The sequence below is a fragment of the Phragmites australis genome, chromosome 13 (genome assembly GCF_958298935.1).
Source record: "Phragmites australis chromosome 13, lpPhrAust1.1, whole genome shotgun sequence".
Lineage (NCBI taxonomy): Eukaryota > Viridiplantae > Streptophyta > Magnoliopsida > Poales > Poaceae > Phragmites > Phragmites australis.
Window position 1 is genome coordinate 6,182,029 of NC_084933.1, and position 18,282 is coordinate 6,200,310.

Consider the following 18,282-nt stretch of genomic DNA (forward strand, 5'->3'; position numbering starts at 1 on the left):
GTTTAGTGATACAAAAGATCAATAGAAGTGTGCTTTACGATACAGAATACCAGGAAAAATGTAGTTATATAAAATTGATTTTTGAAAGTGTAGTTTTATAATACATATTCACAAATAAAGCATAGTTATGTAAAATTAATCATTAAAAATATAGTTATGTGATAGTTTTTTTTAATTTTACTGTAGTTTTGTGAAATTCACTCTTTTTTTTTAAAAAACAGCCCTCAGGTAAAAAATGATAAAAAGGAAAGAAAAGGCCAACCGCCCTCGGCCGCGGGCCTCAGCCCACGACACCTCATTTCCATTGTCTCAACCCAGCCCAGACCACGTCTCTCCCTCTCGTTTCAGTTTCCTTCATTGCCTAGCTCGAGCGGAGGGAGGCGCAGCCAGCCCTCACCGACCATGCCCGTCGAACCCTAGGTCCCAGTACGGAGGAGAGCTCGGGGCCTAGTCGAGGCCCGAGAGGCGGGGCAGCACGTCAGCAGGTGGTTCTCTACTCCTCTTCCCGCTACTCGTTGCCTGATTTGGGAATTGGGGTTTGGGGGATTTAAATCAGTGAAAATAACCGAATAAGGAATGGGAATTTCGAAATGGTCATCTTATGTCGGCGACTTCAATTGCTGAAAGAGTATTTTCTGCGATGAGTGTTCTGAAGAATAATTTCAGAAATACTATAAGAGGTTATACTTGATTGATTGTTACGTTGTTCGTATTTATTGCGTGAATCATTTTCTAGTTTGGCTGCTAACTATGGACCAAAAATTTGGGATCTCTTAGACCGAACAAGAAGGCAGCGAAGGGTTGAGAGATGTCATTGGGTTACGCTGAGAAGCTGTCCTACCGGGAGGATGTGGGCAGCGTGGGAATGCCTGAGATCTTCGACACCCCTGACCTCCTCCAGAACAAGGTTCAACTCGTTGGCCTACTTTTGTTTATTTATTTAAATTTTGTAGATACGATTGCTTCAATTTGCCAAGTTACAGGGCACTGAGGGAACCTTTATTGCAAATAATGATGACAATAACATGACTCCACCCGGAGCACTTCTGTTCGTACTTCATACTATGATACCCCTTCAAATGAACTTTTAACTGTACAACTCCATGTTTTGGATGATACTTTATATACTGATAGAGGTGCATGAAATGATTTCTTTATCTTTCCAACATTGTTTTGATATTCTTTTTTCCTGGATTGTTGTGCAGATAGAAGAGCTTGCAGTCATGGTGCAAAAGGTTGTGTCACCAGTGTGGTTCTCATTTAAAGTTTTAATCTTGATTTGTGTTTAGCAGTTGCATTGAATTGACCATTACGATGCAGAGTAAGCACTTAGTGGTGTTTACCGGAGCAGGAATATCAACTTCATCAGGCATACCTGATTTCCGAGGGCCCAAGGGTGTCTGGACCTTGCAGGTAGTACTGGTGTCTATTTTACTTCCTCTTAGTATCGACCCCTTTCATGCATGAATCTATTTATTTTTAGATGATTTTGTGATGCTGGATTGCAGTCTAGACATACCTGCATGTACTTGGGTGGCATGTAATTCACATTCGACTGCATTACGAGTAGAGTGTGTTAGCAATAAGCCTTGATGTGTGCAGATTGTGTTAGCAATAAGCCTTGATGTGTGCAGATTTTCAGCTAGCAGATTAGAGAGAATAATAGCCAATTAAAGCAGTAATGATTGTAGTTATTAGTTGTTTGAATTAGGAATTTTCAGCTAGCAGATTAGGGAGAATAATAGTCAATTAAAGCAGTAATAGCTGTAGTTATTAGCTGTTTGAACTAGACCATATTGTAGTGGTCAGCAGTGTATAAATAGAGAAGAAGACAGAAAAGGTAGCAAGCCATTGCAGTACTAAAAATACCACTGCTAGTGTACGTGTGTCTTGGGTGAGTTTCTGGGCTACTTGTGAGGCTGTAGGCCTTTCAATTGGTATCAGTAGGTGTCATGGCGGGTGAAGATGGCCCTTCTGCAGCTTCTGCGCCTGTGATACAGTGTGTGGTGAGAGATGTTGGAGGTGCGTACCCACTGCTCACCAAGCACAACTACGCCGAGTGGTCGGTGATAATGGAGGTGATGCTTGAAGCATGGGGCCTCTGGGAGGCCGTGGACAAGGGCGACGTGGACAGGGTCGACAACAGGTTGGCAATGGAGGCCATCTTTTGCACAGTTCCGCCGGAGATGGTCACCTCCCTTGCAAAGAAGACGGCGAAGGAGGCCTAGAACGCGATCAAGACGATGCGTGTTGGCTCCAAGCGCTCTCGCAAGGCGACTGCCCAGAAGGTGAGGAAGGACTACGAGGCGATCTCCTTCCGCGACGGCGAGTCAATCGACGACTTCGCCATGCGCCTCACCGGGATCGTCCACCAGCTGGAGGTACTTGGTGATCCGGTCGACGACGCCAAGGTCGTGGCCAAGTACCTGTGGGTTGTCCCGCCCAAGTTCGCACAGATCGCGCTCTCAATTGAGATGCTTCTCGACATCTCAACGCTGACGATCGAGGAGGTCACGGGACGGCTCAAGGCGGCAGAGGACCGCCTCGACCCGGACCAAGTGAAGCTGCTGCTCACGGAGGAGCAGTGGCTTGGGCGCCAGAAGGAAAGGCGAGCTAGCGAGGGGGGGTCGCGGTCTGCCAAAGGCGATGACAAGAATCGCCGCTCCCGTGGCTCGCGCAAGAAGGGCGCGGCTGATGGCAAGAATGCTGCCCGTAATGACGACCGTGACGCCTGCCACAATTGCGGGCGTACCGGTCACTGGGCTTGTGATTGTCGCCAGCCCAAGCGAGGTCAGGCGCACCTCGGGCAGGAGGACAACTACGAGCCTCCGCTACTGATGGCGCAGGTCTGCGCGCTGAACGACGACACCGCGCCGGCGTCGACAACAGTCCACCTCGATGAACCACGAGTGCAGGCGTTCCTCGGCGAGGCGGACGCCGGTGAACTCCAGGAGGGCTGGTATCTCGACACCAGCGCCACCAGCCACATGACGTGCCGCAGCGACGTCTTCGCCAAGCTTGATATCGCAGTACAAGGAACCGTACGGTTCGGCGACGGATCGCTCGTCGAGATGCACGGTTGCAGCACGGTGCTGTTCGCCGAGGAGAACGGCGAGCACAAGGCGCTCTCTGACGTCTACTTCATCCCGCGCTTGAAGAACAGCATCATCAGCGTCGGCCAACTCGATGAGTGTGGCTCGAAGGTGCTGATCGAGGATGGCGTGCTGCGCATCTGGGATCGTCGGCGCCATCTCATCGCCAAGGTGAACCGTGGACGGAACCGGCTCTACATCCAACGCCTCAACGTCGCGCGCCCCATCTGTCTCGCGGTGCAGCATAACGATGACTCGTGGCGCTGGCACGCCCGCTACGGCCACATCAGCTTCAACGCGCTGCACCAGCTTGGCCGCCAGGACATGGTGCGTGGTCTTCCACAGCTAGAACACGTGGAGCAGCTCTACGACATCTGCGTTATGACGAAGCATCGCCGAGCCCCGTTCCCAGCCAAGGCGAAGTACCGCGCAGAGGGCGTCCTAGACCTCGTCCACGGCCATCTCTACGGCCCCATCACGCCGGCGACGCCAGGCGGGTGTCGCTATTTTTTGCTGTTGGTAGATGACGCCAGCCGCTACATGTGGCTGGTGCTTCTCACAGCAAAAAGTGATGCTGCAGTGGCCATCACGAAGTTTTAAGCTGCTGCGGAGGTGGAGAGCGGGCACAAGCTCCGCATTCTACGCACGAACAATGGCGGCGAGTTCACCTTCGTTGAATTCGCGTGCCACTACGAGGACTACGACGTGCAACGGCACTTCTCCGCGCCGTACACGCCGTAGCAAAACGGCGTGGTGGAGAGGAGGAACTAGACCATCCTCACCACCGCACGCGCCCTGTTGAAACAGCGGAAGATGCCTGCTGAATTTTTGGGGGAGGCTGTGACCGCGGCTGTCTACCTCCTCAACCGGGTGCCGACGAAGAGTCTTAACGGCGAGACGCCATTTGAGGCGTGGCACGGGCGCAAGCCGGTGGTAAGCTACTTGCGTACATTCGGGTGTCTTGGTTATGTAAAGGATACACGACCAGGCCTGCGGAAGCTCGACGACCGCAGCACCCCGATGGTCTTCATCGGCTATGAGGATGGCTCCAAGGCGTACCGCATGCTCGAGCCCTAGTCCCGGCGCGTCCACATCTCCCGCGACGTCTTTTTTGGTGAGGACGCCGGCTGAGACTGGGAGGCGGTGCTGCAAAACGGTGGAACAACCACACTTGACTTCCATGTGGAGGTAGTGGTCAGCTACATCCACCCAAGCGTGTTGGCTTCGTCCGCAGGCCGTGCAGAAGGCGCTTATCCTGCTAGGGAGAGCCGCGCTCCTTCGCTGAAGTAGAGTACGATCCAGCATGGCAGGCGGCCGGCCATGCGCGAGGAGATGGACTCCATCGAGCAGAACGGGACAAGGTCGCTGGTGGAGCTTCCTCATGGGCATCGACCTATTGGGCTGAAGTGGGTCTTCAAGCTCAAGAAGAACGAGGAAGGAGCAGTGATCAAGCACAAGGCTCGCCTCGTCGCCAAGGGCTATGTGCAGCAACCGAGCATTGACTTCGATGAGGTATTCACAATTGTTGCTCGTCTTGAGTCCGTTCGGTTGCTGCTAGCTATTGCTGCGCAAGATGGCTGGCCGGTGCATCACATGGATGTGAAGTCGGCTTTCCTCAATGGCGATTTGGGGGAGGAGGTGTACGTCGCGTAGCCGCCGGGCTTCATCGTCACCGGAGCAGAACAAAAGGTGTTGCGCCTGCGGAAGGCGCTCTACGGGCTGCGGCAAGCGCCGCGGGCTTGGAACGAAAAGCTGCACACGGCATTGCGAGCTCTCGGGTTCGAGCAGAGCCCGCATGAGGCGACGATGTACAGGCGTGGCCATGGCGACTCGCTGTTGATCATCGGGGTCTATGTGGATGACTTGATCATCACTAGATCAGCCGAGGCGAAGATCAACCGCTTCAAGGAGGAGATGAAGGCGAAGTTCAGGATGAGCGACCTTGGGTTGCTCTCCTTCTACCTTGGCATCGAGGTGCAGTAGAGTAGCAGTGGGATCACGATGTGCTAGGCGCATTACGCCAAGTGCATCCTAGAGATGGCGGGGATGCAGGACTGCAACCCCGTGCACACCCCATGGAGGAGCGGCTCAAGTTGAGCCGTGACAGCACGGCAGCGGAGGTGGACGTCACTCAGTATCAGAGGATCATTGGAAGCATCCGTTATCTTGTCCACACGCGGCCGGATCTCGCTTTCTGCGTGGGGTACGTGAGTCGCTTCATGGAGTGGCTTACGGAGGAACACATGGCGGCAGTGAAGAGGATCCTGCGCTATGTAGCTGGGACGTTAAGTCTCGGTTGCCACTATGAAAGGACAGTAGAGGCACGGCTTGTCGGGTACACTGACAGCGACCTCGCCAGCGATGTTGACACAAGGAGGAGTACATCCGGCGGTTTGTTCTTCTATGGCAGCAGCTTGGTGAGTTGGCACGCTCTCAAGCAAAAGGTGGCGGCACTCTCGTCCTGTGAGGCGAAGTATGCTGCTGCCACTACCGCAGCCACACAAGCGGTGTGGTTGGCTCGGCTGCTCGGCGACTTCAAGGGGAGGGACGCCGACACTGTCGAGCTGAAGATTGACAACAAGTCAGCCTTAGCGCTGATACAAAACCCTGTCTTCTATGAACGTAGCAAACACATCGATGTGCGCTATCACTTCATCAGGGAGTGCCGGGAAGATGGGAGGATTAGTGCTGATTTCGTCGGCACTAAGGACCAGCTCGCTGACATTCAAATGAAGGCACTTGGGCGAGTCAGATTTTATGAGCTTCGTGCTAGGATTGTAATGATGAACATCAATTCCAAGTCCACACACAAGGATTAGGGGGAGATTGTTATCAATAAACCTTGATGTGTGCAGATTTTTAGCTAGCAGATTAGGGAGAATAATAGCCAATTAAAACAGTAATAGCTGTAGTTATTAGCTGTTTGAACCAGGAATTTCCAGCTAGAAGATTAGGGAGAATAATAGCCAATTAAAGCAGTAATGACTGTATATTAGTTGTTTGAACCAGGCCATATTGTAGTGGTCAGCAGTGTATAAATAGAGAAGAAAACAGAAAAGGTAGCAAGCCATTGCAGCACTAAAAATACCACTGTTAGTGTACGTGTGTCTTGGGTGAGTTCCTGGGCTACCTGTGAGGCTGTAGGCCTTTCAGAGTGTTCCCATATGGCTATGATACCTGACTTAGGTACCCCCGCAAAAAAGTTATACTTTATAAAACCATGCCACTTTTACTATGTTAACAAACCATACTTATAATTTTCAATACCTGCTACTCCCATGTGAAGATACTACATTTCTTGATGAACCATTATTTCAACTGTATATAATTTTACATGTTATAGCGTGCAGGAAAAGGTGCTCCTAATGCATCACTTCCCTTCCATCGAGCTGTTCCAAGCTTGACTCACATGGCACTAGTTGAATTGGAAAGAGCAGGGCTTCTGAAGTTTGTCATAAGCCAGGTGTGCTCAATTTAACTAAGTGCAATGTATCATTGATTTGGTACCTATTTCCAATTCCATGCTGACAAGAACTTGTGCTCCATTGCAAGATCAGTACATAGGAGCTGCAGATAAATTGAAATCTTAGATATATACAATATACCCAAATACACTCTTGTTTTTTTATTGTTGTCTGTATGACTAATGGATTACTTCTGGCACCCATTTAATTTGAGAAGTTTGTATTTCCCAGAATGTCGACAGTCTACATCTTCGTTCTGGTTTCCCAAGGGAGAAGCTAGCTGAATTACATGGCAATTCTTTCAAGGAGATTTGCCCATGCTGTAAAACTGAGTATGATTTGGTTTACTTTCTTTATATTACGCCTTTATTAGGGAGTCAGTGTCTGTAGATGCCCAAATAGTTCCTTTTGCTTGCCTTGATTTATTCAAGAGACCTTTCTCCATTTGAAGGTACCTTCGTGATTTCGAAATTGAGACAGTAGGACTGAAGGATACTCCGAGGCGTTGTTCTGATAAAAACTGTGGAGCTAGATTAAAAGATACAGTTCTTGATTGGGAGGTAAATACTACGTCTTCAACATGTTAACCTAAAAAATTTCTATTGTAACACAATGTTTCCTTTGGCAACTGGAAGTATGTGAAATGTTACCATTGGCAAAATGGGAACTGTAAGTACTGTGGAAGACTACAGATTGTAATGCCCGTTAGACTTCCTTAGTCACTGCTACATAATTTGGATATTTGTCTTGTGTTATGGACCTTATGGTCTTAGCCGGTTCAATGCCTGGTTAGAACCCTAGCCATAACCGATGGTATTAGTACCTCAATCACTTCAATGATCCAAAGCTGACACGAAATTTGATGTAGTCACTTGAGTTATTGAAATTAGCTGTTCATGTTGTGTTTTGCTGTGTAGCAAAAGAAAAGAACATTTGATAGTGCTTCTGTGGTGTCTAAAAAAGTGAAAAGCCCATTGAGGGCTTGACTTGCAATAGCCTGCTGCGCCACTACTAAAAATACTGCTTTAGGGATTGTGTTTTCGCTTTTTCAGGTGTGCATAGCAGCATTACTCAAGTGTTTTTGCTGTGCCAAAATATTTTTGAATTATCATCAAGTTCACCTCACAGTTGCGAGGAACCACTCTGTTGCTTCTTGAGGGTTCAGAACTCTAGAATACCAGTATGCTTAGCAAATATTTACTCGAGAAGTTTCATGCTATTTTCTTATGTTATGTATATGTTCCTTTTCTAATAAGTTTTCAGTATGAGAACTTGGCATGTTCACTACCACAAGAAAAATAGAGTAGCCAGCCAGTGGTTGGTGAGCTTTTTACCAGTCTAGTGATGGTTTGCCGAATGCCATTTTGTATATCCTTCAAAGTTGCTGCTAGTTTTATCAATGATATTAGATGGGTAAACACATTTTGCAGGATGCTTTACCCCCTGATGAGATGAATTCTGCCAAGGAGCATTGTCGAACAGCTGATCTTGTCCTATGTCTAGGAACTAGGTATTGGCCATATTACCCTTACATCATAGGGGGAACTGTTTTTGCAGTTTCTTTACTGAAATTACTGTATTTACAAACATTCTGACCTTCCAGTTAATGTTATTACTTTGGTGATAAATCGATATATCTTGTAAGCCCTTTGTCTCACATTTGTCTATAAAAAGAAGCAAACAAACAAGGGTTCATTTTTATGATCCTTGGATCATAAGGGAGATATCTGCCGGGAGGATAGTCAGGCGGCGTCGGCTGCTAGGGGAGGGACTAGACTATAGAATGAGGAGACTTAGATTAATTCTTCTTTTGCTTGATTACAAGGATGTGCCGGCTGCCCCTTTATATAGAGAGGGGAATTATAATCCTAATTCAATTCCAACTCCTAACTTATCTCCTACCAAACTTATTTTTAAGCAGTGCTAATTCAATCAGACTCCTAATTTATCTTTTACCAAATTTATCTCTACACAAATCAATTCGAATCCTAACATACCAAACTTATATATATACTAATCTATCCTAACCTCCCTGGTCTCGTGCTACAGTGTTGTGGTTATTGCGGTATGAACAGTAATTCTTGCACATAACAGATGTGATAACCGATCTAAATGGCCCTAATGGGCTGGACATGACATGCATACTATTGGTAATTAGGCACTATACCTCTCCAATTGCTTTAATTAAAGAATATTGTTCATATACAACTTAGTGTTTTAGTTCGAACCATTTACATACAGCTCAAAGTTTGGACCCAAGAGTAACATCGTGAAACAACATAGTGTGAAGTGAAACCTTCGTGAACCTCTCAGATGCCATATGGGCGGACTGCAGCCTGGCTGACCCCCATAACATCGCAATCTTCATTGCCTCACCCATTAGATACAGCTGGTCTCTCCCACCCTCCCCTCCTTTGGGGTACAACCTTGTCCTCAATCTCTGTCCTTCTCTGCTTAGATGCCTACCCTTCCAGCACCAGTGCCTCTAAATCTTTCCTTCTCCACAAACCGAGCGTGAGTCCTATTCTTTTGCTGTTTGGGGCAACATGATGGTGGGCTACATTTCCATTGCGCTGGACTTCCTTGCACCTCATCCATGTACATATGCAGCTGCCTCAACTTCTCTGCCAGTGGGCATCCTAGCCTAGGCAAGGGGTATGATGCAGAGCGCAGATAGTGGCACTGGCAGTGAGTAGAGTTAATGAAGCTTTATGATGAGATGTAGACGAAGAAGAGCTTGCTGTGAGAGGACGTCTTCAACAAAGCTGTTCAGTCAGTTGATGAGATTGTGGGGAGCCATGAAGAAATATGTGAATGATGAGATCTGGAGTTGTACTTGCCATTAGCGAGGCAATGGTTGAGTTGACAGTGTTGGTGCAGTGGAGAGTAGCAGGACATGTGATAGAGTTGTGGTGTTCCTGTTTTGTGCTTGATTACCAGTTAGGTGAGCAGTGGATAATAGAAATATTTTTACATGCAAGATTTAAAACTAGTCAGGCTGGTGTAAGGTCCCAGGGACAATAAATGCGTGCATGCATATTGGTTTATATATAACACAATAATTAAGAAAATTCTGAATATACAATAAACGTTCAGTGTTTATAATTTTTCAAGAGAGAATAATGATTTTGGAATCACCTATAACACTATACTATGGTGCACAATTTCCCTGGTCAGTCAGCTAATTGTTGGACTTGGTGACATGACATTTTCCCCAAATAATGTGGTGTCACTCCTATAAGACAAGAAGTGATATTTTTGACAAGATAATAAAGAGAACAGCCATTCAATGGGCATGATATTAGCTGGTAAATAAGGTGTGTTGTAAACGCTTGGCAATGGAAGTTGAAGGCTTGAATCCATGCTAGGTTTTCCTTAGGTGAGATAGAAAGGCCGATGACCAAAAGATTTCAGAAACCGTTTTTTTATTTCAATTTCTGCATCCTAGTTCTACTGCTTAAGGTTTCAGAAACCATTTTTTAATAAATTCCTGGACCTTCTCCCGGAGTCAGTAACCAGCTGGTCAATGGTCGTTTGATCTTAGTCACATGTGATTTCTCTTATTTTGTTTCAAGTTTTAAACAATTGCAACCTTCAACAGCAACCAATACTAAAAACTGTTCAAAAGGACACTCTCACTGAGAGCTACACTGCTTCTGGTAACCACTAGTAACCATTGATTTCAGCGGTGGTCAGTTGACTACAGTGCTCCTGGTAACCATTGATTAACATTTGACACATTGATTTTGATCGATCCAAAGATTAACATAAGATGGAGTTTTTATATTTCAATTTGCACTTCTTCAATGCGGTAGTAAAGTGCATGTTTTGCATGCTAGTTAAGCCCCTTGTTTACTTGCCTTTATGAATGGATAATGAGCTTTACATAATGATTTCGTGCAACATATACATGCGAGGAATTCCTCCTTTGTCAAGAAAATAAATATGTATAATAGGAATGGTACTGAGGACACTGCAAGACTTGGCCACAGCATGCATAGGTTTCAGCCTCAAGCAAAAAATCAATGCTAGGATCATTCAGTCGTGCACAGCACATCATGCATGTCTCCTTGTTCTGCATATATGTATCTTGATGTGGCTATAGCTTATAGGTACTCCCTCTGATCCGAAATATAAGTCCATTTAGCTTTGTCCTAAGTCAAACATTTTTAGCTTTGACCATCAATAGCAAATAAATCATATATATTGACAAGTGACACCATAAGGTTGATGCTACTAGATTCACCATGAAAAAAACAATCATAATATATAACTCTTTCTATTTGAAATAATATATTTTTATATATATTATTAGTCAAAGTGTCATATTGGAGACCGTGTCGATGTCCTAATGGACTTATATTTGGGATCAGAGGGAGTAATCTCTTGCGTGTAGTGCAAGATTGATTGGGAATCGTAAGTTTCCTTTACAAGGCCTTAGAAAAAAACGTTCGGTTCCACTTAAAAGTACATGTGTCTTGTCTTCTTTTATATTCCTCCCCATGATCCAACTGAAGGCATCATGTCCTATCTCTCTTTGACCGATTTGATTAATCTTGCTCCATATCAATTCATTATGTTACATTTGACTTTGGTGGTAGGCTTGGGTTCTTAAATATCCATTTGCTTTTCATTGTTGAACGATTTTACGCTATTACGCTTTATGTTCTTTTTTTTCATCCCTTATTTCCAATACTGTGCAGCTTGCAGATTACTCCTGCATGTAATATGCCTCTGTTGTCAATGAAGAATGGGGGTAGGGTGGCTATTGTAAACCTTCAGGTACATGCTACTAAATAAAATTGTATTCTTGTTTATCTTCAGTATGAGAAAAAGTAGCAAGTTACGTGTCTAACTCTTTGATCACATGTGAATGATCAGAATATTTGAGTGTTGTTTCTTTGGCTGTTTCTTTTATTTTACAAAAACCCAAATTCAAATTGCTTAAATATGTTAAACTTGGATGCACACACAAAAAAAATCAATTTTGATTTTGGAAGTTGAAATGTGGCGATATGAAATCTAGGGTGGCATTTCCGATCCAAAAGCTAGAAATTTAAAACATGGTATGGTTTCCAACTAATGCATTTGAGTTTTTAAATTGTGATTTCCCCTTCTCTTTCAGGCAACTCCAAAGGATAAAAGGGCAAGCCTTGTCATCCATGGACTTGTGGATAAGGTAGCTGTTTCCTACTTCATTGAGGACTTGAGGTTCCTTTATGTTATCTTTTGTTTTCCAAGGGGTAAACACCACGCTAAGGAGGGCTGGACTGTATGGCTGAAGGGAAAAGCACATTAAGAGAGGGATGAGGCCATAGATTTGGGTGCTTATAACCTTTGGGTTGAGAAACAACTATTTCAATTTGTGCTTTACAATAACAGCTGACCACCCTCATCTTTATAGATGAGTTTGCCTCCTAAAAATATCTCTAGACTAAATCATATTTCTGACTTGTTATCCCTAACTGAAACATCGCAAACTCTTTTCTAATCAAACTCGTATTCGAACAGCTTATCTCTTGACAATAATTTAAATGTGTCATAAACAGGTCATTGCTGGGGTCATGAGCATGCTGAATCTGCGAATTCCTCCATATATACGTACTGACTTTGTTCAGCTTAGTCTTCGACACTCGTTGAAAAGTAAGATCATCTCACCATTTCTCGCATCCTTGTCCTAGCTACTGTAGATTATGATGTTTTCTGGAAAGTGGTCTCAATACATACTGTGAAACTACTGTATGATTGATTCACCCATGATTTGGAAAAGATTTTTCTTTCTCAATACATACTGTGAAACTACTGTATGATTGATTCACCCATGATTTGGAAAAGATTTTTCTTTCTTGTAATAAGATGTTTATGTTCATGTATTGATACCATCTGAATAAGCTGCCTTAATTAAATGTTGGAACCTTATCGTATGCAAATATGTCCAATTGCTTGTCCCCTCATATCATGTTATTACTTTTGTTTTGTAGAGAAATGTGTAAGATGGACTCTCCGAGTAACCAGTATTCATGGCCTGCGAGCACCATTGTCATTTCTTAAGTCCATCGAGGTTGTGCACTCACGACTCGAGTAATTTATCAACACTTTTATGCAAGAGTATGCTTTACGCACCATGTTACCATTAAGATAATGTTATATTGACTGCGGGGGTGGGGGGGGGGGGTGCACAAACTTCATTATAAGAAATTTGTATATTGAATTGCACACATGTAATTATAGGATAAACGTGGGTGATTCTAGCTGTCCATACAAGTCCTTTTGAGTTCTCAGATCCACCGTTGCATCTATTCAAGTGTTAATTGTGCATATGGTACAAGTGTGGTGAAGGTCCCCGTGGAAGCAACAAGGATCTTATTATTGCCTCAAGTGTCTAAACTATTTTTTAAGATGCTCTCTACACTATATACATGTAACCTAAGCCATTTATGGCAATACATTTCCTGTGTTTTAATCAAAGAAGGCAAATGGATTAGTGCACTTGCACTGGTTGACTACATGCAGCCACTAAGTGACATCTTTAACAATTATGAATCCAGTTTTTTTGAATTATTGACAGGTAGATTAACTGTTACGCAACACATTGATTACGTGGTTGAATTTTGGTGAAAGGGTGTTAACTCTATACCAAAGAAGAGGAAGACGAATAGAGTACTATCTATTATCACTTTGGAGGGGGCCTCTTAATTATTACTCCTAATACAAGAGGCCAATGTGCATAATCATCACCTAATAGCATAACAGGACTTGGGGTAGTTTTCTTTGCAATGGTAGGGAGGTTAGAAGCTGGTGGTCAAGCTTCTGAAATGGTATCCTTCAAATGAGTTTCCTGAAAACCTGATCATGTAGTGGGACTTCTTTTGGTACAGATATATGATCGAAATTTTCTTATCTATCTATCAACAGGTTTCCTTTCCAGAAAGACCTGACATGAAGCCTGTAGTGCTTAAGGAGCAACCATTTTCTTTGCAGAGGTGAACTAGACAGGAGAAAGTCCCCCAATCAATGTATTACCCTAGTGTGTTTTATATGTTGTGCTTCACAGTGGGGAATTACCTACTTTTGTAGGGAAACATCAATGAATAGACCATTTTTCATGCTGTTGACATTAAACTTCAGCGATGGTTGTGGCTGTTCGAGCTCATCAATTGAATGGCCAGTCGATTTTCAGGTGAGCAGCTACTGGACACTCTTCTGTTTTCCAGTTTTTGTTGCCCATAATTAGAACCTATGATTTAACTTAAATAGCAAGGATACTGTATCAGGGAAGCATAGGCAGGAAAAAGTAGTGGCTGCTGGCTGGCGGTTGCCGCTTGTATAAACCATCTGGCCTAAAAGATCGCTTTGAGTTTGACTTTTAAATTTCAAGCTTTAGTATAAATATTACTGCAGACATGATAGCGGACTGAGCATTAATGCTGAGTGTGGTTCTGGCTTCAAATCCCCGATCAAGTTCCACTTTTTCCTTTAGATCCTACTTGAGTCTGTAGCGGCAGTGCCAAGTTACTTGGCTCTACTTCCTGGGAGATAATCTCCTAGAGATAAGAGTTTGAGATGTTTCAGTTAACATACATGGTTTGCTTTCTTTGAGGACGGTTCTGAATTGTGTTCTCAGTTGAAAAGGGTAGGTATAAAAGGTGAGATATGATTTGGATTAGAGATATTTTGTCAGGTTGGAAAGCCATCTGATGAGGGCTTGCTGGCTGTTATAATTAAGCGAACAATTGAGTTTGGTCTTTTCTCAACCTAGAGGTTCCAATCGCTGAAGTCTATGGTGTCATCCTTCTCTCTTAACATTAGTACAATTGTTTGTTTGCAGTTAGAAAGTGCATGTGGAAGCATTTATTGTTAGATTTAAAAATTGACATTTCGAATTGACGACAACAACTCGGGGTAATTTTCTTCCTGAAATTTCTGGTTAATGGCACTTGGAAATATCGATACCCCCAGGTGGTGACGATTAATCTTGATGTTCCTCTTTTCTGTTGTGCTCTGACCCTCTGGTTGTTACTGAATAGTCAGCACTCAAATTTTCAATTTGTGTAGACTGCAGAGCAAATAACCTGCTGTCTGTTTGGTCAGTTATGGTCCTGTGACCGAGAAAACCTGGTTTTGCCAAATTTCCCTGAGCTAGGCCCGGACCTTGGAACTGGCCTTTTCATTCTGTTATTCGCTTTTTTCATGTTTTTTCTGCAAAGAATATTATTTTTATTTTAAATCCTGTATAATAATTAGTATTAACGTTTCGTTTTATAAACATTAAAGCATCCCGTTCCTTGCCAGTATAGTAAATGTCAGTTCAGATTGGAAGGACCAGCATGCACTGCATCACAACAAATAAAAGAGATATCATGGGTGCACTATTACCAATTAGTATGAAACTTACTGATCGAATTGTATTGTAGTACAGAAAGTAAAAGACATATAATGCATTCATGTGCGCCCTGTACATTGGTTGTTGGATTTTTGCCTTTGTGCTCCACATCACATGTATTTAGTGCAACCCTGATTTCTTTTTCATGTTCGTTAGAATAGTGTACCTTGCACTTCCCATAGTTTGAGTGGCGACCTATGTGTATAGCGATTGGTGTGTGCCTTCTGTCCTTGATAGTTTGGTACCTCCTATATTATCCTTGTTTAGACTGGTTTGTTGCCATAACCTTGTGAAGATGTTGATTATCATCAAGCAGATCTATTGTTTTGATGAGAAATATGATATATGCAGAAGCAGAAAGACAGCTTCGTTAGAGATAGAAGTCTAGTCCTACGGGAGCTGGAGTGTGCTGCAGAGCACGAGTCTTGCGCGGGGCAACAAGAAATTCTGGAAAGAGAGAGCCTGCCAAGAGCTGAGACCACTGTTCAAGCAATTGTGACCAACATCGTTAGGTATGACACTAAAGATGACAAGGTGACGCCACCCAAGGATAATGGGATCAATAGCAGCAGCAGCAACCCTACAAAACGGCACATGGAAGGCACTGGTTGCTACTCGGCATCGCCGAAGAAGCTGAAGTGCTTTTTGAAAGACAAAGAAGCTGAACTGCTAAAACCATAGAATTCAGAATTGTGTATGTTTGTTTCTTTTGTTCATTAGACGAGTTAGCATAGCATAGATGCATGAAGTTCAGATGCAAAGGTGTAACCAATAAAAGGTTGGACAACTCTTTTGTTGCACAGGAAAGTTAGTTGACTTTATGTATAATACAACCAGCATTGCTTAGCTACGCCCTCAGGGGATTTGGTTGCGATACTTGATAGCATGTTGTAAGCTCTCAAGAGACTTCTGAACCTAGTGACTGAACAAAACCAATACGTGTAAGTGCTCACTGCTACCTCTATTTTTTTTGTGTGGTTCTTATCGATACAGCATTACAGCAGTCGTGCTTAAGCAGCCATATGTAGGGAGGTCCATGCTGTTATATAGTTTGTATAGCCTAGTCTTGCTGTATCCCATATTTAAGAGAAATCACAGAAAAGTTTCAGTCGACGCCATTATTACCAGGGTTCGGCGAGGTTAGTGTTCTAGGTTGGGTTAGGAGGCGGGTCTGGTGGGGGTGGGCTTAGAGAAAGGGTTCGGGGTGGTGGCTGGATCGGTGGTGGGTTGTGGCATGGGAGGCGGCGGTGGCACTGCTGAAGTTGTGGGTCAAGCTTGGGTAGTGACAGCGGCTGGGGTTACCAAATCGGAGTGGTTAGGAGGTGGCAGGAAGTGCAGTTCTGGTGGAGAGCCACTCGAGAGAAGTCTCTCGGAAGAAGAAAGACATTGTCCATTCGATACCCAATGAACCGATCGATCGACTTTTTTTTTTTTTTACAATTTCAGTCACCTAATAGGAGTCGGTCCCTTATTACATTTCTTAACCATGCAGATTTTCAGCCAAGTCCCAAAATTTTCGGTGTCTAACCTAATTGTTTTTACCTGCTCCGCTGAATATGTACAAGTCTAAAGGCTAATGCAACAAAAATTACTCCATTACAACAAGTAAAATTACATGCAAATATCAACTGCTGCTATGAGTAACAAGTAAATCACAATCTTGATTAAACGCGTGCTATCCATATGAGTATGTATAGGTGTGAGTGTGGTGTAAGTATGTTTAACTTGTACTTAAAAAACCGCACCATAAATGATGATCATTCATCCATCCCATGCTCATAGGCATCACAAGTTAAACTAATTATATTCTTGCGTGTGGAAGTGGATGTTTGCCGTTCCTCATAAGCTCGTGCATTGTATTGAGAATCAACTGTAAAGATAATAGAAAATCGAAATAGGGAGTGAAATCTGGTGTGTTCTCATTCATTGATCTTGATATATATATATATCTATAAAATTTGATATACCACATAAATAAACTGCATATACTTTTTTTATCCCTATGAGTATACTTATATAGTCATTCTAAGATACTTCAACGTGAATTACATAAAATTTTTGAAAAAAATATCAATTTTAATAGATTTTGATAATGTCTTTATATTTGTACATAAAATGTAATATACTAAAAAAAAATATATGCAAACTATAAAAAAAATATACATACCACTTAGATAATTTTATATACTCACATACTCTATGTACATACCCTGTATCACATTAGATACTCCTATATTATGAAATACGTATGTAAGAGTAAATACTTTGAGAAGTACCAAATATACTTTATATATATATATATATATATATATATATATATATATATATATATATATATATATATATATATATATATATATATATATATATATATATATATATATATATATATATAAAGTGAATACGCATTCCGTCCGGTAAGAGACATACCTTCCTAACGGACTGGTGCAACCGATATTGACGATTGCTTTGATCATTAAGTTCATAACACATTGGGTGATTGCTACCCCGACAGATGGATACATCCGAGTAATTGCGCAACACATTTTTGCAAATTTGTTTTTAGCAATCCTTAATATCCCCAACTGGTCGGCACTTGTATATTTGCGCCCTTGCTAGGCTTCCTTAGGTTGTTTTCATTCTGTATTGGGAGCAGGGCATCTCCATCCAATTTCCTGCCCTTCTCCCTCCTATTTTCCAGCTAGATGCTTTTTCTTGACAGATAACATTTTCAGTTGATGCCATAGCGAGAGAGTTTTTTTAGGCACCGGTGCCACGTAGCACTGGGTCTAGATTCACGCCACGTGGGCAGGTGTTATTTCAAAGTTGAGTTATAGCACATATGAATCAACGGCATCCAAGCCCGGGCTACGTGGCACCGGTGCCATAGAAAAAAAAAATTCCTGCCATAGTGGGGCTCCAATGGAGCATGAAAAGGCAGATGAAAGCAATGTCTGAGTACATGGCAGGGGTCCATGTCTCAGCCTTCTGAACTAACAAAACAAAATTGAACATGGGTTTTCTAACTTTGTTGAATAGTTAAGAATGAATTTCGTAATAAATTGAACAACCACAAGAAATAAACCATTTGCGATAGCCTCCCACCCAACACGAGCCTCCTTCCACGCTAGATCGACAATGCCCCTTTAGTGCTATACTGCTATGTAACAGAGACTTACGTTAGGATACCTTGCTACTGTTGTACATCTAGTCCAACGACAGTGGCGCCACCGGTGGATGCTGATCCAGCAGGGTGGGGTAGAGTCGCACTGTGTCGCTGTGTCACGGTGAAGAAGAAGAACATGCACATGTGAGCCAGAGGAAAAAGAAAAGAGGAGTGTTG

The 18,282-nt window shown here is 43.3% G+C and overlaps 1 protein-coding gene across 4 annotated transcripts; it reads left to right on the top strand.

Annotated features, from left to right (window-relative positions):
- Window positions 1-284: 284 nt before the first annotated feature.
- Window positions 285-15,891, top strand: LOC133888311 (NAD-dependent protein deacetylase SRT1). Of its 4 annotated transcripts, none has more exons than XM_062328497.1 (15): window positions 285-485; window positions 778-907; window positions 1,206-1,235; window positions 1,321-1,413; window positions 6,436-6,555; window positions 6,788-6,888; window positions 7,008-7,116; window positions 7,987-8,066; window positions 11,260-11,338; window positions 11,682-11,735; window positions 12,106-12,199; window positions 12,538-12,617; window positions 13,472-13,539; window positions 13,634-13,736; window positions 15,297-15,891. In XM_062328497.1, the coding sequence occupies exons 2-15, from the start codon at window positions 809-811 to the stop codon at window positions 15,618-15,620; spliced, it is 1,434 nt and encodes a 477-aa protein (XP_062184481.1). In that variant the 5' UTR covers window positions 285-485; window positions 778-808; the 3' UTR covers window positions 15,621-15,891. The 4 variants fall into 4 exon arrangements, with proteins under 4 accessions (XP_062184481.1, XP_062184483.1, XP_062184482.1 ...); XM_062328499.1 differs by having other exon boundaries at window positions 13,652-13,736; XM_062328498.1 differs by having other exon boundaries at window positions 286-485; window positions 13,652-13,736; window positions 15,291-15,891.
- The last annotated feature ends 2,391 nt before the right edge of the window (window positions 15,892-18,282 follow it).